Below are 27,581 nucleotides of genomic sequence, written 5' to 3' on the forward strand. Positions count from 1 at the left end.
ACTAGACTAAGTGGGATCCGTTGGGTCACAGCATCACACGGGAGGGCTGGTCACCAACGCAATATTCCACCTCTCCACCAATTCCAATACTGCTCGCCAGTGGGGGGGGGGGGGGGGGGGGGGGGGGGGGGGGGGGGGGGGGGGCTGTCTGTTGCGCTAGTATGGGTGTTGCGGGCTGAAGGTACTGGTTTCCAGAGGGCTAGTATAGACATTGTAGGCCGTATGGATGCTTGGGCAGGCATCCAACTGTTGCAACGATTTTAAAAGCCAAGCCAAGGCAAACAATTAGGCTGCAGACACCCGACAACTAAAATTCATTTTGTGAACACAAACTTGTTAAAAAGGGCTGCAGCCACTTTACAGGGGACTTACCGTGGAGTAGACGTGCGTTAAGTGTTATTCGCAGGTCAGAGAGCCGTGACCTTCTCACTTCCTGGTCAGGCAGAGACTGAATGAGGCACGACACTTCCTGGTTTTATTGTCCATCCCCCTGCCGCCAGCGGGGGCAGCAGAGAGAATGGGGGAATTTTGTAAAAACATTAATATCCGTCTCATTTTTCATCAACGGAAAAGGTCCTCCGCACTCATACGGCGGAGGGGGGCTCTGAGCGAGGTGGCCAAAAATGACGGTCGTAGGTGGCGGCGTTCTCTAGGAAATCGCAGCACAGTCGGCCAAAAGCGGTCAAGCTCAGAGATTTAATAATATAGATATAGATAGATATGATATGATATGATGATAGACGAATGCAACTGCATAACACTGTACACTTGTTAAGTGTAGATGTATTGGCAGTAAAATGCCATGCCTTGATAGTTTTCTTACTTTCTCGTGCAGCATTTCTTTCTTAGTATTTGTACTGGAAACAATTTGACTGATTTATTTGTGTTTGCTCCAGATATTCTCTTGGATTCACCGTCATTCATTTGAAATGGAATGCAGTGCTCCTATTGCTAGTAAATAGCTAGTAATGTAGTAAGATGAATTAAGGTTGGAAACACAAAAATCCCTTGTTTTATGACATGAATATGACTGGAGTCATATTTTATGAATATAATTGTGAGTGTGTATGTTGAGTGAGACTGCCGCAGAGGTCCCAGGTTTCACTGGCTCCTTAACCCGCATAATTAATGATTGAGGGCAGATCCTGTGTGTTCCCCCATTTACAGAACCCCACTGACTGCCAGTGGGCAGAGTGGGGGTCACGGCCATAGTGGGACTTGGGCAGTGCCAGGCTGGGGGAAGGCCAAGGCATCTTCCACTGAGAGGAAAATACCTAACCCTAACTCGCCCCCCTTCCATAGTTTCCCACGGCTAGGGCTGGAGCCACTTTGGGACCGGCTGCGGGCTCCGTAAGTGTGGCCGCTCAGCGCGTCCACATTGGCCAGCATGCCCTTCTGGATCATCATGGTGATGATGGTGGGGAGCAGCACTGCCCTGCACGCCCTATCCCAAGTTAATTCACAGCAGTGCTATCAAACAAAAATTGTGGCATTAGAATACAGATGTATTCTCGACAAAATGGAACAGGGAAATATACAGTATACAAACAGGCCCTTGGGCCCACCACATCAGCACCAACCATAATGCCAATCTAATCTAATCCCACCTGCCTGCACATGGTCGATATCCCTCTATTCACTGCCTGTTGACATAACTACCTAAATGCCTCGTAAGCATGGAGGTTGTATCTGCTTTACCTTGCATGGCAGTGCGTCCAAGGCACCTACCACTGTAGAAAAACTTGTCACATAAATCTTATTTGATCTTTTCCCCTCTTACTTTAAACTATGTCCTCTGGTATTTTGCCCTGGGGAAAAAGAATCATACTAACTACTGTTTTCATGCCTCTCATTGTCTCACACTTCTAGCAGGTTGCTCTCAGCCTTCAACACCCCAGAGAAAACCAACCCAAGATTGTCCAACCTCTCAAAGCTAATTAGCCACACAACACCCAGGTGGACCTCTTCTCTACTCTCTCCAGAACCTCCATATCCTTCCTGCATTGTGGTGACCAGAGTTGCACACAATATTCCAAATGCTCTAACCAAAGTTTTACACAAGGCTTACTGACTTTTACAAGCATCACCCTGAACAATGAAGGCAAGCATGTTATATTTCTTCTTTGCCACCCAATCTACTTGTGTTGCCATTTTCGGGAAGCTATGGGTTTGTACCCCAAGATATAACAGTATATCAGTGCCTCGGACGGTCCTGTATTCTTTCATTTGACTTCTCCAAAGCGCAATATGTCACACATTTCCGGATTAAACTCCATCTGTCATTTTCCCACCCATATTTCCATCTGGTCTATATCCAGAAGGATTATTTGACAATCTTCCTCATATCCCCAACTCTGTCAATGTGATCAGTCTGAAGAAGGGCCATGACCTGAAACATTGACTGTTCATTTCCTTCACAGATACCACCTGACCTGCTGAATTCTTCAGGCACTTCATGTTTTGAACAACTTTGACTATTCTCCAGCCCTCTTGGACCCCTATCGGTGGCTAATCAGGTACAAAGATCTTCTTTCTTGTCTCTCAATAAACTAGGATAGATTTCACTAGTGGCTTATTCTCCATCATGTCTTTCAACCACCTTCTACTTGATATCAACGTAACCTGTAATATCAGTACACCACTCCCTTGTCTTGTTGTCCTACATATTTTTCTTGATGAATACCGATTCAAATTACATGATTAGTATCCCATTCACTTCTGGCATCAGTCACAAATTATCCTTGCGTGGTCCTACCCACTCCCCATTTATAGCCTTGTTTTTAAAATTACAAAAAACTTTGGAATTTTCTTGAATCCTATTTGTAAGGAATATTTCTCAAGCCCTTTTACCCCACCTGAGTCCCTGTTTAAGTTCTCTCCAGTTTCATTCATACTCTTCAAGGACACTGTCTGATTTCAGCTTCATGAGCCTTACATGCTTCTTTTGTGTCTTTTATTTTACACCAACTTTGTGTCCTTTTTTATATGCTTCCTTTTAGTTTTCGACTAAATTTACATCTATCATCATCCAGGGTTACTGAACTTTACCATCCTTCTCTTTATTCTACTTAGGAAGAAGTTGGTCCTGAATTGTGACCAGCTGCCCTTTTAATGACTCACAACATCGGATATGGACTTATCCAATAACAGCTGCTCCCAATCTGTGCTCTTCACCCCTGCCTTTCATTAATTTAACACCATTTCCGAGTCCGCACTGACCAGCGATCCCTGCACATTAACACTATCCTACACACACTAGGGACAATTTATACATACAGCAAGCCAAATAACCTACATACCTGTACGTCTTTGGAGTGTGGGAGGAAACCGAAGATCTCGGAGAAAACCCACGCGGTCACAGGTAGAATGTACAAACTCCGAACGGACAGCACCCGTAGTTGGGATCAAACCCAGATCACCGGCGCTGCAAGCACTATAAGGCAGCAACTCTACCGCTGCACCACCATACCGTCCTTGCGCCACCGTGGCTGCCTAGAATCTGTCTTATCCATAACCATGATTATCAGAACATGTTTGAAGTAATTATCACTGTTCTGAAAACTGTGAAAATAAAGTCACTCACTTGCGCTATGGAGGTGAGTGAGTTTACAAAGGATTTTTGCCAAGCACATGCAAATCCTGCTTAGGTGCATGGAAATTTTATGCAGAAGATAATAAAAATGTAACTAACCTGCATTTATTAGAGAACGTATAATAGAGCGATTGAAGCACACTAGTAAAGTCAATAAAATCAAGACACATTTCTTAATGACTAGCTATTTTCACAATCAACACAAGAACAAAGGTACAGGTGGAAACGAGAGGGCACCATTTTCCATCGAGTATGTTGGGTACATGGAACAAGCTGACATGAAGTAATTATGGCAAGTATAATTATAACGTTCAACACATTTTTGAACAATGCATGGATCGGAAAGGTTAAGTGGGATATGGTCATGGGCCAAATGTTGGCAGTTGAGACAAATGTAGATGTGACATCTTGGTTGGCATGGGCAAATTGATCCAAAGGGTCTGTTTCCATGCAGTATGACTTTGTAGATAAGAATTTGCCTTTTGATTGCTCTTACTAAAGTGCATGATCTCACACTTTTGCACGTTAAACTCTAATTGCCAGTTGTTTGCCCGACAACTCAATCAATCACTCAGGAGAATTCATTCCCATCAATTGAACTGTTTAAAACAAAAGCCATAACAAACCTGTTAATTCATCTGGTGTCCATGGATAGTTGCGAGTCGTTTTCTCAGAAGGAGTTCCCGTGGCAGTGATCATCCTCACACTCGGACTAGACGAACGGCTGCTATTTCTGCTGCCCTGAATATGTGAACAAAAGAAATCGGCTTAAAATGCTTTATGATAATTTTGTTTGAATGACTATTTTCTATAATTTTTACAGTATAAAATGGAGAAGCAATGACTGGCATCAGATAATCAAATTGTTACATTGACATATTGCCATTCTTTAAATGATTGTTCAATAGAATTGAATTTGAATTGTTTTACAAACATGTTTTAGCTATTCCGAAAGATGCAGATAAAAATAAATTCTGAATTGATTAACTACTTTATTTAAAAACTACAATTAGTTTTGAATTCAAATATTTAAATTCACTCTGCCACAGATTACACATGGACAAATAACAAATTGAGCAAAATAATAATACCGTTTACATTTCACAACTTTTCAGCAATTAATTCTAAGTAATTTTGTATATATTTGCGCTGAGAAAATTAATTTAAAATTATTTAAATTTAAACACGACAAAAAGGCTATTAAATGCTTTTTCCTCCTTTGGACAGACGATGGAGGAAGGAAAAATGCAACAATTAACCACAATACCTCAATAATAAATAAATTTAGCAAGGTCTTTTGTTTCGAATAGCTATTGAGTGACCTCTGCTGGATGCAGATATGTCAGCAGCAGAGGACGACAACATTTGGTCTGGTTATTTTTGTCCAATACTAAATGTCTATTAACTCCTTGGAACACATGGATAATGCTCTGTAGATGTACAACTTCATAGGAAAATGTGCAGAATCATGGAACACAATATTAAAATTGTGTTGAAATCTTGGCAGGTTTCTCAAGTAAATTAAATCTAAATTCTTCAGTAAAGCAGTTAGTAATTTTGATAATGACTATTTACATATTGACCAATGACTAAGGCTGAATGGCCTCCTCCTGCACCTATTGTCTTTGTCATAAGTGCATCTTTTGCATGCGCAATGGCTACTTAAAAAATAAATAAATAATGGGATTGAAAAAAAAATTCTCACTTTCCATGAACTTGAAATCCGTTTTTCATATTTATCAAAAATTTAAATTATTCGAGCAGTTTTCCAAGTAGTTTTGTGTTAGGAAAAAAACAAGCACAATATATAGGTATACATTGTGCCAACAAATGTGTGGAGACAACTTTAAAAAGCACTGTTATAACAGATGTTGCGAAGCATATCATCTGATTCAATCTTTTTTTTGCGTCTCTCTCCACTACATTAGTTTATGATGTTTCCTGAAAGTCTAAACGTGTATTTGCTATCGGAGAAGGAGAATCAAAGCACATTAAAAGTACAGAACAGTGTAAAGGTAAAACTGTAAAATAACAAATTAAACCAGCAGCATTTCAGTGAAAGCTAAATGTCAAAATAAATGCGTGGAAAAAACTAGACGAGGAATGATAAATGCAATATGGAAAAATAGAATTAAAATTTTAAATTGTTAAGTCTTCAAGGCTCGATTTAGAATAATGAAGGGTAGAACTGTAAACTCCAATGGGGGCAATGAGGAACTGGATTGATGAAAAACTGCCATTGGTCCATTGTCATACATCCTCCTCTGCTTAAAAAAACATTCACTATTTCTCTCCTGATGCCAAGATCTCCATCTCATGGTCCTACTGAATGAAAGTATGAAATATGAAGTATGGAAGTATAAAGTATTGGAGTATGAAAGCGGTAGGTCTTAATAATTTGATGCCAATAGAACTATTGAAAATGCAGATAATAACCAAGTTAACATTTTTCTACCGTGCTCCTTTTTGTAATTTAACAATTTTACTAGAAGGTAGACACAAAATGCTGGAGTAACTCGGCGGGATAGGCAGCATCTCTGGAGAGAAGGAATGGGTGACATTTCGGGTCGAGACCCTTTTTCAGACTTAACAATTTTACTGTCTTGTTGGCATTAGAGATGCTGTTGGATGGACTTAAAAAAAAAATGAACAAGCCTTACCTGATTAGATTCAGTTCCAACAATTGTCAAGTCTTGAATTGACCTGCGTCTTTGCTGTTCACTGCCTGCTGAGCAAAAAAAGACGATTATAGTCCCAACAGCAAAATAATACAAGCACAGCAGTTGCAGGTGAATTTCAGAATGTCTTCATAAAAAGAGAAAGAGAGAGAGAGAGTGAGAGAGAGTGAGAGAGAGAGAGTGAGAGAGAAAGAGAGAAAGAGAGAAAGAGAAAGAGAAACGGGAGAGAAGCAGCAGCTGCAATGATCTAACTAGGAACACACAGTCTCGTCAACATAACAAAAACTTAATCCAGTGACCACTCCTACCACATGAATAGCAACTTCAGTCTTTTGGTCATTTTTTGGTCACATGTTCCAAGAGACCATATGTAGGAGACGAGAGCTGATGACGGCAACTATTTAAGGACTCTTACGTGACGGTGTGCAAGAACAGGACTGCTGACCCTTGCTGTGTTAAGGTTTGCTTCTTAACGCTGAGATCTTCTCCCATAGCCTTCCGACCTTGTTATATTTTCCCACAGTGGAAAGGCGAGACCAATATAATTCTTCTGCAGATTGACTAGCAAATATTATCCAACAAAAACCCCCAGTCTTTATGCAGAATACCTCTATTCATGTTACATCCCTAAAAAAATGACGTCTTATCTTAACGTCAATTAATGGAACCAAATACCACATTTTTCTTGTAAATCAAGTAGCTGCAAACATTAAATGCAATTTCATGTTAATCTTGTGTAATTATTGTTTTTTAAAGAATTGATCATCTTATAAACAACCAATAGTTCTAACTGAAACTAAATCTTGCATGCCAGAGTATTTAATACAATTCATGGACTAAAACAAAAGCCACAAAGTTATTTCCCTATGCTTGGTCAGGTCACAATAGCTTCTGAATGATAAGCAGGTGAAAGCAGGTGGCCAAACAACCCTCCGATACTAGACTCTCTCGTAGTATATGAATATCAGAAATCATCTCAGGACTTCAAGGTTTAAATTGATAAACAAACTTATCAAAGTGCCAGATGGGTGTCAACTTGGTTCACTAGAAGACTTTTTTTGGGAAGTTGTGAGTGAAGTTGAGACATGACCAACAAAGCCTTAAAGTTCTTGAATCCATCATGGATTTCAGCAAATTTATAAATGACTCAATGAGATTTAGAGGAGGGAGGTGCATTTAACAACGCTCTTGGTATTTTTACATAGGATTAAGGGAAAAAATATCATTTTTCCATGGTTTGAAATTCTGTATTTTTAAATAAAAAAAAAAAAATCATACTGATTTAAAAAGGCACCATGCAATACAAAATAATGATATTTCGTATGAACACCAGTAACAGCGAACTCATAACCAAGTCATTAACACCTATCAGTAAAGTAAGCTGCTCATGTGTAATAAATACTCAGCCATTCAGGCCAGCTAGAATTTGTACCCACACAAAATACATTGTACTCACTTCTACATCTTGAAGTATTAAAATGTTTTTCTCAATACTGACCACAGGCTGTGATGAATGGACCACAACCCAGTGTACAACATCATCCATTCCAAACTTATCATCAAACTCAGACAATTGGATCTTTTCTCATCCTTATGTAATTGGAACCTTGAAGTTCTCATCGGCAGACCACAATCAGTACAAATTGGCAACAACATTTCCTCCTCAATAACCATCAACAAAGGCACACCTTAAGGCAGCGTGCTCAGTTCTCTGCACTACTCTTTCTATATTCATGACCCACACCATCAAGGTAATGCTCGCATTTCACTCTAGCCTTGGGAAGAAGGTATAGAAATCTGAAGAACAGCTTCTTCCGAGCAATCATCAGGTTCTCGAAGACTGCACAACACAACCATAGCAACTATGATAGGCTGTGGGGTTTGTTTTTGGTTGCATTGGGTTCTTTGAATTTGCACTATTATAGTCTATAGTCACCTTGTGTTATTAATATTTATTGATTATGTTATTATTGTATATTGAATTAATGGGCCATTTTAGCTGTAGCAAGTAAGAATTTCATTCTTCTGCTAATGGTACATATGTCAATCAAACACTTATGTTGAAATATATGTAATTCTCTGCCATACTTTCAGTATAGTACTGGTGATTAGCTATTCTGGGAGTTGTCGTACAGCATGGAAACAGGCCCTTTGGCCCAACTCGTTAATACCGCCCATCTAAGCTGGTCCAATTTGTCTGTGTTTCACCCATATCCAATATAAACCTTTCCTACCCATGTACCTGTCCAAATGTTTTTAAATGCTTTTATTGCAACTGCCTCAACCACTTTCTCTGGCAGTAAAACGTGTGATGATGAGGCAATGGTATTTTGGTTCTCATTACAAATATATCCATTGGCAGTTAAAATGCTAATCAGATTTAGACACAGCTAACATGGTGATGAGAAGAACTGAAAAAAATACATAGCAACTAGATGTAAAAAGGAGAGTTTAAATTAGTTCACTCTCTCATCTTTATGGGCAAAATGTTCAATAAATAAAGAGATTGTGCCTTTCCCGTTTAATGTGACTGCATATTAATAGTATTGCATTTCAGATAATGTTGTTATTTAATTCCTTACAGGTTTAAAAAGTGGCACTATTTCTACCTCTAAGCAGCACCACCACCACCATATCAAATAGACTCTATTAATGTAGGTCCCAAGGGCAGTAGGCTGATTGGGTAGTGGATGGAAGTTCTTCTGCAACATTTAAAAAGTATCCAGATCAGCACTAGGCATGGAAGGCGGCATGTGGTGGTAAATGGGATGAGCACAGATGGGCAGTTGATGGACAGACTGGACATAACTGGCCAATTGGCCCGTTTCCCTGCTTTACGATTTAAAATTTCAACCGCATATCTTTCATGCTATAGAGCACATATAAATGTCTGCAATATACCTGTAACACTTCACACCCAATGATTTTCATTTTCAAGTATTATCATTATTCTTGCGTAGATTAAATATGTAAGCTGAATCCTGTAAATAGCAATGAGATAAATGACTAATGACTGGCATTTGCTAGTTGTGTTCATTTGCTTAACATATTAATATTGATTTGTAATTTAACATTTCTATCTACACTGCTTACAATGTTACGTGCTTTTGACTGAACAACAATGTGTGCATATGATTATCTACTCCAGTGTTCAAACAAGTTATAAATATGAATATTATTAGTGGGCTACAGATTCCAAAAGAACAGTTATTCCATCCAGTGGATTTGTATGATGGTTGCCTTTTACACACCGATTTCAACAGAATGAATAATTTGTCCCCAGTTCCTTAAGAGATGGTTAGTCAGTTATTCAATGTCTTCTGCATTTCCACTGCTGTACCTTTTATTTTAGCCACCTTCCCAAGATATCACGGAGGCTTGACATTCCCTTTCCTATGCTGGCTTTTTATTTGAGTAGCAGAAAAGTTTAAACATTTTCACACTCTTCTTCATTATGTTCTCTTATTAATTAGTAATTAATCTTCCCAACAAAAAAATACAAAGGAAACAAACGTATATTTCATCAGTTTCCTTTTGGAAATAAGCAACACGATCAATTTTTCTAATCCAAAGGATCTGTTTTGAATCAATAGTTCCACGGAACGTTCTAATTAGCCCATCCACAAATTTCTCAATTAATTATTTTAACATTATGAGATGGAGCTGGAATTGGTAATGCTTTAATATTTATTTTTCCTCTTAGTTTGATATCTTCATGATTCATAACGTTCCTCTCATTGTACCTAAATGACTGTAAACATTCTCAAAGGGCTGCATGACCTATTCATATCATATGCTAATATATTCAAGAGAATATATCTTCTACTATAGATTTACACTTGTGTAACACCGGTGAATTGCTGCAAGATAAACTTAAAGTCCAAGATGTACATGGTTAAAAAATGGCTACCAAAGGCTCATTGCAATCAATTAAATGTAACCAGCGTAGGCTCGTGCTAGGTGGAGATTTGCATTAGTATAAACAATAAATCATGTTGATATGTAGCCGCTTGGGTATCTCCCTGTCCACCATTGAGAATGGCCGCTTTAATCTATAGTACAATTATAACTTGGAGATGTCAGGGCTATTCCAATTATATATTCAGCAAATGTTTTAAAAGCAAAAACATAAATCTGAATACGGACACAAAAAGCTGGAGTAACAGCAGGATAAGTAGCATCTCTGGAGAGATGGAATGGGCAACGTGTTGGGTCAAGCCCCTTCTTCAGATTAGTCAGGGGAAAGGGAAACGAGAAATATAGACGATGATGTGGAGAGATAAAGAACTATGAATGAAATATATGCAAAAAAGTAATGATGATAAAGGTAACAGGCCATTGTTAGCTGTTTGTTGGGTGAAAATGAGAAGCCGGTGTGACTTAAGTGAGGGAGGGATGGAGAGAGAGGGAATGCCTCTCTCTCTCCATCTGTCTCAATGCGACCAGGGGGAGGGGGGCAAGGGCTGGGCTGTGGGGTACCAGGGACCCCAGCAGTCATTTAGCTCATTGTACCAAATGTACTTTATTTTTCTTCATACTTCCCAGCGACACCCTTTTCATTATGCCCAAGTATTTTGCAAAACCAAGCCCTTCAATTTTAGATTGCATACCATTGCGAGGGAGTTAGAACAGCACATCACTTGAAAGGATAATCCACAGCATGTTTGAATAAATTACTCTCAACACTAAAAGTACATTATGTTCTTTATAGGTAGATAGAAAAGGGAAATTAAAAACTGTAGCTATAGTACACATGCTAATAATTTTCTGAAAATTGATCGCATCAATAAAATCCAATTACAATTGTATTCTGTAGATAATCAATTAAAAAATATCCATAGTCCACTCAGAAATATTAACTCATCAGTCTGGGTTTAAACATAGAAATCAAGTATGCGGAATCTGAGTAATATACCTAGACAGTGATCACTGTTCACACACAAAATAATTCTGTGTCCTCAAAGCCAGTATTGCACAATTATCTCAGTAATTCGTTAGCTTCACAAACAGGATGGTCATCTTTTTTTTTGAAAGGCAGCATTTTGTTATACAAAAATTTAAACATAGGCACTTTATACGTTTGTCATTTGTATCTTGCAAAATTTGTTAAAAAGCTAAAAAAACAAAACGTCTTTGGATAACTATGCAAATGCTATTGTAGTATTCAAGCCAGCTCAACCATTTAACATTTCTGTGAATACATATCTTGGTTTCTATGCAAAAAGCCTCAACGTAATTCACAATATAGCACAAAAAGCACAAAAGATAAAACAAAAGTCATGCAATTAGAACAATCACACACATACACACAAAATAATTTGATTATTCAAGCAAGCAGAAGCAGAGGTAGTATCTCACTGGGCCTCTGGATCCTGGACATGTCCAGTGAAGCTGTAGCGTTGACTAGGAAACAAGCTCTGACAGAAAGCAAAAGCTCAATTATCAAATGTCAAAGAGCATAATTAAGGTGATGGAAAATACTTCTTGCTCCAGAATATCACAGAATAGAATAATTCATGGGATCAATACTTTAAAGTTAGAACTGACATACTTTGTTTGAATCAGATATTTCTTATTTTTAATGAGATCTGAGTGTCAATGCCAAGACCAGTATTTAATGCTCATTCATTCTGAGAAAGTAGTGGCGAGTCACCTTCTTGAATTCCTTGAAGCATTCCAGGATTTACATCCAGCAACACTGAAGGAATGGTGATACATTTCCAATTGAGGATGATGCGATATTTGTTAGGACTTCTCCATGTGTAGGTTATCCCATAAACCAGCTACAGTCATCCTCTTAGTAGTAAAGACAATAGGTTTGGGAGGTGGGTAGTTTTGAGCGGCACGGTATTGTAGCGGTAGAGCTACTGTCTTAGAGTGCCAGAGACCCAGGTTCAATGCTGACTATGGGTGCTTGTCTTCCTTAGTGAAGATATTATCTGTATTGTCTCATTTGTAATAAGGTGGATGAATTGAATATGCAATTAGTACTTAATGAATATGATATAGTTGGAATTACAGAGACATGGCTCCAGGGTGACCAAGGCTGGCAGCTAAACATGCAGGGGTATTCAATATTCAGGAAGGATAGACAGAAAGGAAGTGGAGGTGAGATGGCATTGCTGGTTAAAGAGGACATTAATGCAATAGTACAGAGAGAAATTAGCTTGCATGCTGTAGAATCAGTATGAAACATCTAATATTGTTAAGGGCTTGGACACACTAGAGGCAGGAAACATGTTCCCGATGTTGGGGGAGTACAGAACCAGGGGCCACAGTTTAAGAATAAGGAGTAGGCCATTTAGAATGGAGACGAGGAAACACTTTTTCTCACAGAGAGTGGTGAGTCTGTGGAATTCTCTGCCTCAGAGGGCGGTGGAGGCAGGTTCTCTGGATGCATTCAAGAGAGAGCCAGATAGATCTCTTAAAAATAGCGGAGTCAGGGGGTATGGGGAAAAGGCAGGAACGGATTGCTGATTGGGGATGATCAGCCATGATCACATTGAATGGCGGTGCTGGCTCGAGGGGCCAAATGGTCTACTCCTGCATCTATTGTCTATTGGTATGGGTTGAACTGCGAAATAGCCAAGGGCAGAAAACATTTGTTGGGAGTTATATCCAGACCACCAAACAGTAGTAGGGAGGTTGGGGATGGCATCAAGCAGGAAATTAGGGATGTGTGTAGCAAAGGTACAGCAGTTATCATGGGTGACTTTAATTGACATACAGATTGGGCCAACCAAATTGGTTGAGGAGGATTTCCTGGAATGTACTGATTGTGGATGATCAGCCATGATCACATTGAATGGCCTACTTCTGCACCTATTTAAAGAAAAAAAAAAAAAATATTGTGTGCAGTTTTGGTCTCCTAATTTGAGGAAGACCATTCTTGCTATTGAGGGAGTGCAACGTAGGATCACCAGGTTCATTCCAGGGATGGCGGGGCTGACATATGATGAAAGAATGGGTCGACTGGACGTATTCATTCGAATTTAGAAGGATGAGAGGATGATCTTATAGAAACATATAATATTCTTAAAGAATAGGACAGGCTAGATACAGCAAAAATGTTCCCAGTTTAAGGATAAGGGGTCGGCCATTTCGGAGAGAGATGCGGAAAAACGTTTTCACCCAGAGAGTTGTGAATCTGTAGACTTTTCTGCCACAGAAGGCAGTGGAGGCCAATTCACTGAATGTTTTCAAGAGTTAGATTTAGTTTATAGGGTTAAAGGAATCAAGGGATATGGGGAAGAAGCAGGAACGGGGTACTGATTTTAGATGATCAGCCATGATCATATTGAATGGCGGTGCTGGCTCGAAGGGTCAAATGGCCTACTCATGCACCTGTTTTTCTATGTACGGAGTTTTATTACGTGACGTGCGTGTGTTTTCTCTGAGATCTTCGGTATCCTCCCAATCTCCAAAGGCATGCAGGTTTGTAGGTTAATTGGCTTGGTGTAAATGTAAAAACTGTTCCTAATGCCTTTAGGATACTGTTAGTGTGCGGGGATCGCTTGTTGGCACGGACTTGGTGGGACGAAGTGCCTGTTTCCGCGCTGCATCTCTAAACTAAACAAAAGGTGCTGTCACATGCAAGTAAAAGCAGTGAATTCTGAAAAAAAACGTGCACACCGCAACTAAGTGTCGGTGGTTGAGGGGACAAATGTCTTAGGTATTAGATGTGGTAACAATTCGAGTGTTAGACCTGTGCACATCCAGTTGAGTGAAATGTTTTCATTATGTTTGACTTGGGCCTTGTAGGTTTTTATCTTGCAATGGGTTACATACATTGCCCTTCACAATGTTTGGGATAAAGACCCATCATTTATTTGTTTGCCTCTGTACTCCACAATTTGAGATTTGTAATAGAAAAAAAAAATCACATGTGGTTAAAATGCACATTGTCAGATTTTAATAAAGGCCATTTTTATACATTTTGGTTTCACCATGTAGAAATTACTTATACATAGCCTCCCCATTTCAGGGCACCATAATGATTGGGACACATGGCTTCATAGCTGTTTGTAATTGCTCAGGTGTGTTTAAATGCATCCTTAATGCAGGGATAAGAGAGCTTTCAGCACGTAGTCTTTCCTCTAGTCTTTCCAGCACCTTTGGAAACTTGTATTGCTGTTTATCAACATGAGCACCAAAGTTGTGCCAATGAAAGTCATAGAAGCCATTATGAGACTGAGAAACAAGAATAAACTGCCCAGGCCATAACACCCACACTACTGTGTTTCACAGATGAGGTGGTATGCTTTGGATCTTGGGCAGTTCCTTCACTCCTCCATACTTTGCTCTTGCCATCACTCTGATACACGTTAATCTTCATCTCAGCTGTCCACAACTTTTTTTCCAGAACTGGGGTTGCTCTTTTAAGTACTTCTTGGCAAGCTGTAACCTGGCCATCCTAATGTTGCTGCTAACCAGTGGTTTGCATCTTGCAGTGTAGCCTCTGTGTTTCTGTTCATGAAGTCTTCTGAGGACAGTGGTCATTGACAAATCCACACCTGACTCCTGAAGAGTGTTTCTGATCTGTCGGACAGATGTTTGGGGATTCTTCCTATTTATAGAGAGAATTGTTCTGTGATCAGCTGTGGAGGTCTTCCTTGGCCTGTTAGTCCCTTTGCGATTAGTGCTCTCTTTCTTCTTAATGATGTTCCAAAGTTGATTTTAAGGTTAGGCTGATGTCTCTAACAGTTTTATTCTTGTTTCTCAGTCTCATAATAGCTACTTTGACTTTTATTGGCACAACTTTGGTCATCATGTTGATAAACAGCAATAAAAGTTTCCAAAGGTGGTGGAAAGACTGGAGGAAAGACTAGGTGCTGAGAGCTCTCTTATACCTGCATTAAGGAGGCATTTAAACACACCTTCAGTAGGCCCTCCTCAGTCATGACTGACCATGGGTGATACATCCTAGTTGTGGGCTGCTTGCTCCAACCTTGGCTGGAGCAGCGTTGCTTGTGGATGAAGAGACCAATGCGTGAGTGTCAGTCTCTGCGGCATTAAACACACCTGAGCAATTACAAACACCTATGAAGCCATGTGTCCCAAACATTATGGTACCCTGAAATGGGGGGCTATGTATACAGCTGTAATTTCTACATGGTGAAACAAAAATGTATAAAAATACCCTTTAATAAAATCTGACAAGGTGCACTTTAACCACATGTGATTTTTTTTCTATTACAAATCTCAAATTGTGGAGTACGGAGACAAATAAATATATGATGGATCTTTGTCCCAAACATTATGGAGGTCACTGTAGCTATGAAAACTATGAAGAACATTAACAATTATAAGAAACTTGGAAGAGTATGATTCCATCTAAATGAATATGCAATTTATTCTATGCAGATCTCCTACCTGAGGTTAAAGTTAGGATTTGTAGATTTTATTTTGCACTGCCTTAGGTTACATTGCTTTGAAAACTAGCTATAAAATCACATTAATAATTTTAGGAAAATCTTCTGGAAGAATATGATTCCATCTAAATTAGTTTGCAACAAATTTTATGCACATCATCCATCTTTAAGTTAAAGGATGGGGTGGTGGTGAAAATGGGGGAGAGAATATTGTGGCGTCAGCTAATACACGGGCCACTTATGGTCGGACCCTTGAGTAGGTACGAGGGCTGGCACGTGACGTCATGGGCTAGAGGGAGTGTCCTGCTACTTAAGGTTATCTCACCTCGAGACCTTGGCAATCCACCGGTAGCTGAGCCCGAGAGAACAACCTCGCTCAGCTACAGCAGCAATGATAATATAGTTAGCGCACCCACCTAACGTGTAGAACCTGAATAAACAACTGTTTGAACCTGCCTGATGTCTGGCCTTATTCTCCACGTTTGGTGCCACTACAATATGGTACATCCACACACACGGATTTACCTCCTGTCTAAACTGTCAAGGGATTCAGCAAGTCTTTCAATGTTTGACGATGAAAACATGCGAAAATGTAAAACAAAGTTAAAAGATTGAGATTTAAGGCCTAAACAAGTAAGTAAAACAAATAAGATGGGATTTCCCATTTCAGAGGCCGAATTATTGTTCAAATCGTAGGGTCTCCAATCTTATGCTGGTATTAAATCCAAGTGGCTACCCTCCATGAGTCATCTCAAAGTGGGTGTATGCAAACCCTAGACTTATGGAGCAAGAAGTAGTAATTGAACACCAATTTCATCAGCAGTTAGCCAGTTAGCTAGCCAGACCAGTAGTTAGAACTGGTACCTGATATGACGATCTGCGGAACATCCAGTATGTTACCAAATGAAGCAGTTTTACGATGGCCTCGTTTTGGCTTTGGACGGGCTGCAAAATACACACACACAGGTACGCATGCAACAAATAGCTAAAACAGTTATGAAGCACGTTACAACTTGGAACAATGCCATTCTCCTCACAGAAACAAAAGTTTTTACATGGGTCCACTTCATGCACAACATTAGGCACCATGCAAAAGCAAAAATGTTACCTTTTACCCAGACTTGTGACACAAGAAAAGCACATTTAAAGCATAGAACAGCCAGCTTTGTAGTTTATAACATTTTTACTGAATAAGCCTTTGAAAAGCAAAAGGCACATCACCATATATTCACACAATTCTAAAATGCTGAATTCAAATAGCAAAGTTTAATCAGTAATTGTGCAGTGCAAAATTGAACTATTGATATGGCTAGGAATGGAATCAAATATGATGGAACAAGATTGCACAGAAAATGTTTCCTATGGTGTGAAGGGTTGCATCTCCCCGACACTTCTCCCAAAAGTTTTGTCCAGTTTTGGAGACACCATTTGGCTGCTGTCATGTATTATTTGTAAATGGCGTGCGACTTAAGTAAACATATTCCAGGTACATCAATAACTAATGTAAAAAAGGTATAACAACCAAAATTTAGCACACACAGGATTAATTAGTATTAGCCTGATGGCATGAAAATACTTCGGTTTAAAAATCAATAACTAAATGCTTTTTCCAATCAACCAGAATTTCTATAATTGAACTCTAAGTTTATGTTATTTTCTCCAACTCCAACACTTTATTGTAGACCATTTACCTGTAGTAGCATTCATGATTCTGGCCTCCAATTCAGAATAATTGCTGAGGTCAGCACTCAATCTCTTTCCCTCTTGAGTAGATTGTGTTCGCCCTCCAGAAAGGCTCTCCACACTGCTCCCTCGAGACAGCGGCAGATTTAATCTTGCAGAGTCGCCCTGTTAGAACAACTACATTATAACGGGGTGCAAAAGTGCACTGTGTTTCTGCCCTTTACAGACTTCAAGAGTGGCACATCTTTACATTGACAGTGAGGAAGCCATTTGCAAAAACATTACAAGTGACATCCAATGCAAAACTACTATCACAGGTGTCCACATAAGAGGAGCTTCAGAAACTGAGCCAAGTTTCTTTCATTCTATATACAAACACTCCCTGACTTACACAGTAGGCAACTTGTGTAAACTCATACTTACATAACCAATTCTGTGCTCAGTCCCAGGTGTAATCAAGGCAGTTTATAATTTCTACCATACTGTACAATCACTCAAGTTTACACTGGAAACAAGCTGGCAATTAATGTGATGCTTACCAGAAGGCTGTGTGCCGCAGAAAGTGCTCCCATGGCGAGATGGAACTCGAGCGGGCAATAGCGGCGGTGCGAACCATGAATTTCAAATGCCACAGAAAGTGCCCCAAACCCAGCTGAGACAGTTAATACTCAGTTATTTCGGGCAGGGGATAGGGATGGTGATTCTGACTTATGTAAAATGTGACTAACACAAGGGTTCATGGAACATAACCCTTATGCGAGTCAGGGATTGCCTGTACTCCCCTTTGTCAATTTTTCACGTTTTCTAATAGGTTACTGCTTCTCCACATGACTTTCCCCAGTTTGGAGGAGGATATCTATTAAATTTAAAGGAATGCAAATGTATGATATAAAGAGACAAATCTTACTCAGTTTTAAGGTTCTGTACAATGTAATAATAATTGCACAAATTCTTTAGCATTCTTTTTAATCAGAGAAAGAAACTTAGACTTTTCTCTTGGAAAATGAAGCCTCAGTCAGTGTTCACCCAATAAGATATTTAACATGCAAGTTTCGACCAATTGGATATAAAGGACGTTTTCACCTGTGGGGAAGAACTGCCTGACTCAACATAAGATGGTAATGGAGAAAATTGACAGGGATTTCTGAATAATTAAAAGTAAAATCTGAGGGCCAGAGAGAATGCGGAACTCACAAATCAGACGGATTCAAATTGATGTATTTATGGGGAGACTTATCAAGCATACGGGGGAGAAGGAGCTGGATGGTTTACAATGATTTTTAACTGAGAAATAAATTGGATAAGACACAAGTTGAGACTATGCACCAGCATGGTCGAGATGAAAGGCTGATTTCCGTGCTATATACCCCAATTAATCTTACAGTTTTGTTAAACTAAACTGTTAAAAACTGTTTAATTGTATGACTCAAAGCTAATTAATGGCTCTATAACATATATTAAGATTTAAAAAAAAAGAAAGAAAATTATATTCAAACAAATGGGGACCATTCAATTTAGATGAAATCATGCAAAGGATAATTTACTCACCGATTGCTTGGATGAGAGTTTAAGTGACTGGGCCAGCTTTGTTTCTAAACGCTTGATTGTGTCATTGGTAGCATTTGCATGCAAGTCACTAGGTTCAACATTGGCATCACTCTTGTTACTGGTATTTGTTGAGGTAATTTCCAAGAAAGATCCTAGTAAATAGATAACATAGTTTACCTGTAGAATACATTTGATTTCATTGTATTGCTAATACATAATGAGTGGTCTTTTGACAGACTGGGGGCGGAGGCAAATAGCGAAGCCCATCAGTGACTTTAACAAGGGTGTGAGTTATTGCATTGACCATGAAAATATTTATTTTGGAAGGAAAGTGGAAAAATATCAATGTTGTAACTATGTTTTAAGCAGGTTCAAATTGATTTAGCCTGTCTCCATGAAAATAAACTATTTATGTAGAACCTTCTATGTTACAAATAATCTGAGGCAGTTCACAGGAGCAATTAAAAAAAATGAACATTGAATCCACCTTAGGTTTATTTGGGCAGATTTTGGGTATCTTCATGGAGAAGTGGTAGAGGAGCAGAGACACTGGGAGGGAATTCCAGAATCTTTAAAAACAAGATTGGGAATTACAAAATCAAGTCAACAACCTCTGGTTCAATGAGTCATTTGTAATTATTTCATTTAGGTGCAAATCCTTTTGATTCCTTCTACAGAGCTGCATGACCCTATATTTCCCTGTATGAAATTTTAGTTTTCCCATTCACTCATCCCATCTGTATCTTGTTGCCGAGTCCAAATATCCTCATTGTAGCCATGTCTTTTCACATCTGCACTGTCAGCAAACTTCGATATTTTACATCCTGCCCTTCCTCCAGCTCATTGATACAAATAGTGAATAACAAGAAACAATCCTTAGGACACTCAAGTATTTAGGTCTTCCTGGTCTGAAAAAGACTTACTAATTGTGCTCTCTCTATTTTGTGATAACCAGTATTATCAATAGCCACCATTACTGTTAGTTCTTATCGTGCACTAGCCCTTTCTATTGCATCTTAATTAAATACCTTCTGGAAATCTAAGTACGCAAAATATCCAGGTTCCTCTCTATTGATTCTGCTTGTTATATATCCTCGGAGAGCTATGGCAGATTTGTTAAGTGTGATTTTCCTTTCATAAAACCATGCTGACCAGGTTTGATATTAGAGCTACGTTCCATACCTAAAGCAAAGTAGTCTATTCTGTAGATTTACATATTTAAAAGACGCAATTTCATCACCTCTGATATTCCACGATGTCGTAAAAGATACTATTTAAATTATATTGTATAATTGCATACTGTAATTTTGTCAAAAACAACATCTTCAATGTAACATAATTCCTTCATCTTCACCTTAAAACGGATGATTCCCTTTAAGAAAAAATAACCACTATGATTCGTACCTGTGCTTGTTGCAGAGTTGCTCTGGCTCACATCGGAGTAGTGGCATGGGTACTGAAGAGGTTCTTCAGCTCCAGGGAAATACTGAGCACAAGCAAAACAAACAGCTTTGGTTGAAAAGTTCATAACTCCATCATAATCTACACATTGCAATTGGACAAAATTACTCTTAATAAATCTTTGCACTGCAGGGTTGATGTGCTCCTTGATATCTTAATCCTGTCTGCAAATTCAGCATTGAGGATGTAACCAAAGCTGAGGAATGTTAATAATGAACCATCCAACTGCTCTTCTCAGAAATCCTATTCAAAGAGCACAATGGATCACTCAAGACACAATTTAGTTTTGTGGATTACATTTTTAGAATTAGTCATTGATTGTGGATTAATACTTCACTTTCAGGTGAGAAATCATGCTAATCCTGCTTCTGTGATGTATGTAACAATTGTTGTAACATGACTACATTAAAATAAAAATAAAACATCAGCTGTGTTTGAACGTCGGTTACTAGAAACTGATCTCGATGTTCAATGTTGCAACCTACCTTCATTAAATGAGTCATTATCCTCACTATCTCTTCCATTGAGGGACGCTGTGCAGGATCTTTGGACCAACATCGGGTCATTAAACTCTCAATTGGTTTGGGTAGATTTTTGATTAAAGGTGGTCGAGTACCTAAAATAAATACAGAAAAGATAGATAGGAAATAAATCTAATGTCCTAACGGTCTTCAAATTCACCATTTCATCAATTTAAACATCACAATAATTAAACATCATAAAAATACTATTTTATAACAACGAGATGGATGTATTCTGCACTGTAACATTTCGAATGAGTTCAACATTAATCAGGATGGCTGAAGGATACAAAATGTACTTGCTAGAAATTATGTGTTTTTGACCCCCCCCCCGAAAAATTCCCTGTGAAACTACATAATTGAAAAAGGAGTCGCCATGAACTTGGAAAAAAACGTACATTAATATAAGAACAAAACCACTGATGCAACTTTGAGTCATAGTCATAGAGTGATAGAGTGATACAGCGTGGAAACAGGCCCTTCGGTCCAACTTGCCCACACCAGCCAACATGTCCCAGCTACACTAGTCCCACCTTTTTTCCCCCTCTAAAATGTAAATACTGGTCCTGTTCTGTTCTGTTGTTGTTTTGCACAATCCGCAAGCATTGCCCCTTTCATTTCACTGCACATCTTGTATGTGTATATGACTAATAAAGTTGACTTGACGACCTGCCTGCGTTTGGTCCATATCCCTCCAATTGTCCGACCCATGTACCTAACTTTTTCGTAAACGTTGGGATAGTCCCAACCACAACGACCTCCTCTGGCAGCTTGTTCCATACACCCACCGCCCTTTGTGTGAAAAAAGTTAACCTCAGATTCCCATTAAATCTTTTCCCCTTCATCTTGAACCTACATTCTCTGGTCCTCAATTCCCCTACTCTGGGCAAGAGATTCTGTGCATCTTACCCGACTTATTCCTCTCATGATTTTATACACCTTTATAAGATCACTCTTCATCCTCCTGCGCTCCAATAAATAGAGATTCAGCCTACTCAACCACTCCCTATAGCTCAGACCCTCTAGTCCTGGCAACATCCTCGTAAATGGTTCAAAATTGGTTAGCTTCGCAACGTTTATAAAAAGTTGTCGGATACAAAAGGGTTGGACTAACTCCAGGGGAGAAGAGGTATCCAATTTCTAAATAAGATGTGTAAATACAGCGTAAAAAAAATGTTGAACATACTCAAATACAGGCAGATCCCAGTGTTCCGTTCCTGAGATTTGAGCGGAGCCCGTTGTTGCAAGTCAGAAATGAACAAAAAGTGTTTGGGAGAGGATCACAGACACAGCTGTGATAGGAAATCGAGTTGGTGCTGGCCGAGCAGGAGTGAGTGAGCAATTGTTGTGGCTTGTGGGAAAGGGGGATGGCAGGGAGTATGGTGTGGTGGAATGTGTTGGGCATGGGGGTAATGAGAAGTTATGTGGAAATGCCCTGTGTGCCCAATATAAGTCTGCAGCCCCTCAGAATCCAACAAACCCATCCCCATTTATCCCCTTACCTGGGGATGTCTGGCATTCTCCAAAATGCCTGGGGAAATACCCTGCTCGATCCTGACCCTGCTCGATCCTGACCCTGCAACCCCTACAGCAGCCAGCAAATCCATCTCCATATAGACCTCTGAACAGCTGGCACTGACTTGAACTAACACTTTGAGCTAGAAATATCACTTCCACCTCAGCAACATACAGCTGCACGGTCAAACTTCGATCATACAGGCCAACTCTAAATAACTTAATTTGCCACAAACACCATTTTGTTTTGTCTTTAGAGGGAAGAATCATGTTGTCAAGCTATGTTACATTATAAATGGCCACTAGAAGGTGCAAGAGGGGTTTGTCAGAGCACGTCTCCAATTCTCGCTTTCCCTTTTCGTCTGAACTGAATTGGTATCTTCTTCGAGTAAGGGAGCAGACAAAGCCTGACATTGTAGTACTTACTTTCAATAGTCCTGATTTGTGGTTTACTTTAACCTTCCTTACGAAAATGCATCATTATTAATTTTGAGAAATGTTCAACAATCATTAATTTTCATTGAAGAAAAATGTTAATCTTTAAAATGTTCACATCTTTATCAATCAAAACTGGAATAGCAAAAATGTCTGCTTGAATGTTCAATGTCAGAGGACAATATTGCATGTCTTAGTCACTCGCATGGAAAAGATGGTTATAAATTTTAAATAAATGCTGAAACGCCAACAGCTGTGGCATGTGGGACACATAACAAACAGGAAATAAATCTTGCAATACTACCAAAATTAAAGCACTACTACACTTATATAAAAAGTGATATGCTGTGACATATTAGATTTCCGGTTTTCATGTACCTGAAGGCCGCCTTTTTTCTCCATCTTTCAAAATTTAGTCTATTGGCCGTCACAACTGCTTCCCACTTTATATGAAAAGTATGACGTAAAGTATGACTGAACTTCTATGCCTATCTTAGATAGAGACTTCCAAACATTTACTGCCCTGAGTGAAAAATCAATGCTCCTTATCTCTGCTCTGATTGGCCACAATTTACTTTGTCACTTTGGTTTCTACCACAGAAATCATTATTCTTAGAATTGTTTATTTTTATGAGATCAGCTCTCATTCGTAAAATCGTGAGCAGAGGTCAAAACTACATAATCTCTCCTGACTGGGTAATCCCACCTTTCCCGACTCAGTCTGAAGAAGGATCTCGACCCGAAACATCACCTAGTCCTTTTCTCCAGAGATGTTGCCTTACCCGCTAAGTTACTCTAGGTTTTTTGTGTCTATCTTTGGTTTAAACCAGCCTTTGCAGTTTCATCCTACACAACGTTTACTTACTTGTGCTCCTCGCACAAGTACACAGCTATGAATCATCAGCAACCATTGATGTATCATACTTAGTCTCCTCATCTCAATCAATTGTGGCGAGGCCTCAGTGCGATACTGTGGCATCTCAACAAACTCAATTTGTCGATCAATACTAAATTCCTATCATCTGCTTTTTATTTGTTCTATATAACACCATATGTACACAGATACTCCATTACCACCTCTGCAACATACACATTTTTAAAAAAGCAAACCATTTTGTCAAACATGATTCCATTGCACAAATCCATGTTGACTCTTCTCAATCAGATAATTAATTTCCAAGTAGCCTCCTTAATGACAGATGCAAGTATTAAATTAGTAGTGATAACCAGGCAAAATGCATTATTATTATTGCTGTATTATACTGTTACATAAACCTCCATTAAAAAAAATTATGCTTGATCATCAGCATTCAACGCTTTTTACATGCCTCCAAACAGCAATGTTTCCTTCACCTTGTTAATCCTGCCAAATTAATTCCACTTCTTTATTTTCAGAGACAAGATCGTTTCCCTGCAGCCTTTATCCTACCTTTAACATCTGAACTACCCCTCCTCCTAATCCATCTGACTACCTTATTTAAAAAGTATCTTGAAATATTTCATTTCTAACCTTGGTCATCAGCAAAGGTATTCTCATCCCCTTTTATTTCTATTTGTGTCATTAATTAATCAGTCTGGTTATAAATGCTTTGTGCATTCACATATGGCCTGCTATTCTGTCTTTTTTCCCCCATTCTGACTGACTGGAAGTATTTTCTCAAGTGTATCCGTCTCCTCCAGTTCTGACGGACTCTTCTGGTTATCATTGTTCATTTAATTATCCTTTAGCACTGACTTACTCTTTCTCTTTAATATTTTAAATTTCAAAGCACCAGAACCCACCCACCAGGTATTTAGTTTGAAGCCTATAGCCGGATGATCTGATTAATATGACATTGGTCAATGCTTTCAGCGTAGCGTATCCATTAAGAACAGCACCGGCTATTCCCATGAAGGTGCGTTTGACCCGTAAATCAAAACTGACTACTCTTGAACTAATCCTTCAGACATGCATTCAACTCTGAGATATTATTAATCCTATTTCAATTTACACATAGCTTAGGTACTGATAGAGGTGATTATCTTTGTGATTCTGCCATTAAATTTGGACTCGAGCTACTCACACTCCTCCTGCAGAATCTTCTCCCCAGTCCTATCTATGGCAATGATACACATAAAGACTACAACAACTGGTCTTTCCCATGACAGGGTCCTTTTCCAGCCTAAAAATGGCATTGGGCTGACAGCATATCCTTCAAGGCTCACATGCACAGCTGCACAGAACATTAAATATCCCTCAAACGATACCATCACCCATCCCTACAACATTCTTCTTCACCCTTACCCTGCCAAATTTTCTCATCTTCCCTGTACTTTCCATTCTTGTCCATGCAGCATGAAATAAATTTGTATTGGTTGAGCCATCAGCAGTGGTACTTTCTGGATCCAGATAATTCACTCACCAATAGTTATATTCTTTCATACTGCTTGACTGATCAATTCTGCAGTACTGAATCATAGAAACATAGAAAATAGGTGGAGCAGGCCATTCGGCCCTTCGAGCCAGCACCGCCATTCAATATGATCACGGCTGATCATCCAAAATCAGTACCCCGTTCCTACTTTCGCTCCATATTCCTTGATTCCGTTTGCCCTTAGAGCTAAATCTCTCTCTTGAAAACATGCAGTGAATTGGCCTCCAATGCCTTCTGTGGTGGAGAATTCCACAAATTTGCAACTCTCTGGGTGAAAAGGCTTTCGTCATCTCAGTTGTAAATGGCCTACCCCTTATTCTTAAACCCCTGGTTCAGGACTCTTCCAACATCGGGAACATTATTTCTCCATCTAGCCTGCCCAATCCCATAAGAATTTTATTTTATGCAGACGAGAGTCCGGGAGAGGAGGGGGGGGGGGGGGAGAGAGGAAGAGGAGAGCTTGGGGGGGGGGGGGGGGGGGAGGGGCTGAGAGAAAGCTTGGGAGTTCTCAGGAAACCCGTGCCGAGGACCTCGGGTGCGTTCAGGACCTCGGAAGCACTCCAGAGCTGCAGTACAGAGCCCACTTGCTTGTTCTTCCTATTTCTTTTGAAGAACCATTGGGGGGAACATAAGTCAGCAGGCCACGAGGAGCAGAGCCATTGTGACGTCATCAGCGAGACCATCTCGTTTGTTTTCTAATTTACTTGACATTTTTGAACATTCATAAATAACTCGAGAAATAATGCTTGACATTTTCAGACAAGGCGATTTTTTACATCACGGCATAAATCTCTATCGGAATATCCGCCCTACCATGCCCGTCTTCTTATTAACTAATTAAATACAACTATCAATTAACTATTTACAGGTACCCAAAAATGCTGGAGAAACTCAGCGGGTGCAGCAGCATCTATGGAGCGAAGGAAATAGGCAACGTTTTGGGCCGAAACCCTTCTTCAGGCCCGAAACGTTGCCTATTTCCATCGCTCCATAGATGCTGCTGCACCCGCTGAGTTTCTCCAGCTTTTTTGTGTACCTTCGATTTTCCAGCATCTGCAGTTCCTTCTTAAACACTAATTAACTATTTATTCCTGTCGACTCCAATTTTGTTTAATCATCAATCCAGTTTCAAGACACCCCCGTTAAATATATGTAGCCAGATTAGTTTGGCGGGGACCCCTATAAAATGCAGACAAGAAATTTAAATCTCACCACAGAGATTAAGATGGATTCACCATCAGTTTAACCCATCATCAAACTAAAAATAAACAAAGATAATTTTAACTTGTAGTGTTTTAATTCACAGTAAGCTGAAACTTTGGACTTGCTTCATGAGAGTTGCCAATCCTCTAGTGCATACTGTACGCCATTATTAAACTGTTCCAGTATATGGCATTGGGTTATATTCACATTGTTACCAATTCTGGATCAGCTCATTGCAATCTCAGGCAATCAGTTCTACCCGAATGCTTAATTAACTTGCAACCTTCTCGCTTGCCACTGTAAATAAAACTACTGATTTAAGAAAATCTAACAGTAAAGCTATATTAAACAAATAATACGAAGCTAAATCAGCACTTACTCACTGTGGTCTAAAATCTGTAGACACTGCACTCAAGGGCACTGCATATGGTACGAAAGAAAGTTGAGTCATAATCCCCAAATTACTGTGAAGAGAATATTTTCCAAGAACTTACCATTATGGACAGCCCACATGATACGAAATGCAGGACCTCCAATCTCATCAAAAGGTTTTCGACGAGTTATTACTTCCCATAGAATAATGCCCCAGCTGAACACATCGCACTTTTCACTATAATTACTTCCTGTGACACAAATGTGACAATCAAGTAAAGTCAAATACTTAGACTTTTTATTATTTATTAATCCAAGGAAAATCTTTGAATTAGTAATGCATTTACTGTACAATGCACCTGCTAACACTACACGCATGGCTCAATTTTTTAAGTTTAACTGGAGTTTCAAAAAAGTTCCACTTTAAAAAAAAAACTTATTTTAACAGGCATGTTGCCATCAATAAAAAAGAATGAAAAAAATATAATCTTTGTACCAATCCAAACCGGGTGGCACCAGCAATGGCTGCCTCGTCAACAGTCTGTCCTGACCTTTCCTTCTTTTGTTGTTTGTATGTATACATTTTTTTTAGTGTTCTTTAGGTTGTTTTATGTGGGGCTTGGGTGGGGAGGAGGGGGGAGAAGAGTTGGGGGAAACTTTTTCCAATCTCCAACCTCGACGGAGATGCAATTTTTTTTCCATATGGTATCTCCGTCCGCACTGCGGCCTAACATCGAGGAGTTGGCGGCCTTTGCTGGAGACTAACTTTGGGAGCTCCACCGTGGGAG

At 39.3% G+C, this 27,581-nt stretch overlaps 1 protein-coding gene across 4 annotated transcripts in view; it reads right to left on the reverse strand.

Moving 5' to 3' along the window:
• The window catches only part of map3k7 (mitogen-activated protein kinase kinase kinase 7), a 91,392-nt gene that overhangs the window by 11,766 nt on the left and 52,045 nt on the right, over positions 1-27,581 (reverse strand). The window contains exons 7-14 of one of the 4 annotated variants that reach the window (XM_055635831.1): positions 26,916-27,044; positions 20,819-20,949; positions 20,277-20,358; positions 18,873-19,024; positions 17,333-17,489; positions 16,506-16,586; positions 6,253-6,317; positions 4,219-4,333 (exon numbers count right to left, since the gene is read on the reverse strand). In XM_055635831.1, coding sequence (XP_055491806.1) covers positions 4,219-4,333; positions 6,253-6,317; positions 16,506-16,586; positions 17,333-17,489; positions 18,873-19,024; positions 20,277-20,358; positions 20,819-20,949; positions 26,916-27,044 — 912 coding nt within the window. Of the gene's footprint in view, positions 1-4,218; positions 4,334-6,252; positions 6,321-16,505; positions 16,587-17,332; positions 17,490-18,872; positions 19,025-20,276; positions 20,359-20,818; positions 20,950-26,915; positions 27,045-27,581 lie in introns of all 4 variants that reach the window. The other 3 variants (XM_055635830.1, XM_055635834.1, XM_055635833.1) reach the window with 3 other exon arrangements.

This window comes from Leucoraja erinacea, chromosome 5 (genome assembly GCF_028641065.1).
Source record: "Leucoraja erinacea ecotype New England chromosome 5, Leri_hhj_1, whole genome shotgun sequence".
NCBI classification, from domain to species: Eukaryota; Metazoa; Chordata; class Chondrichthyes; order Rajiformes; family Rajidae; genus Leucoraja; species Leucoraja erinaceus.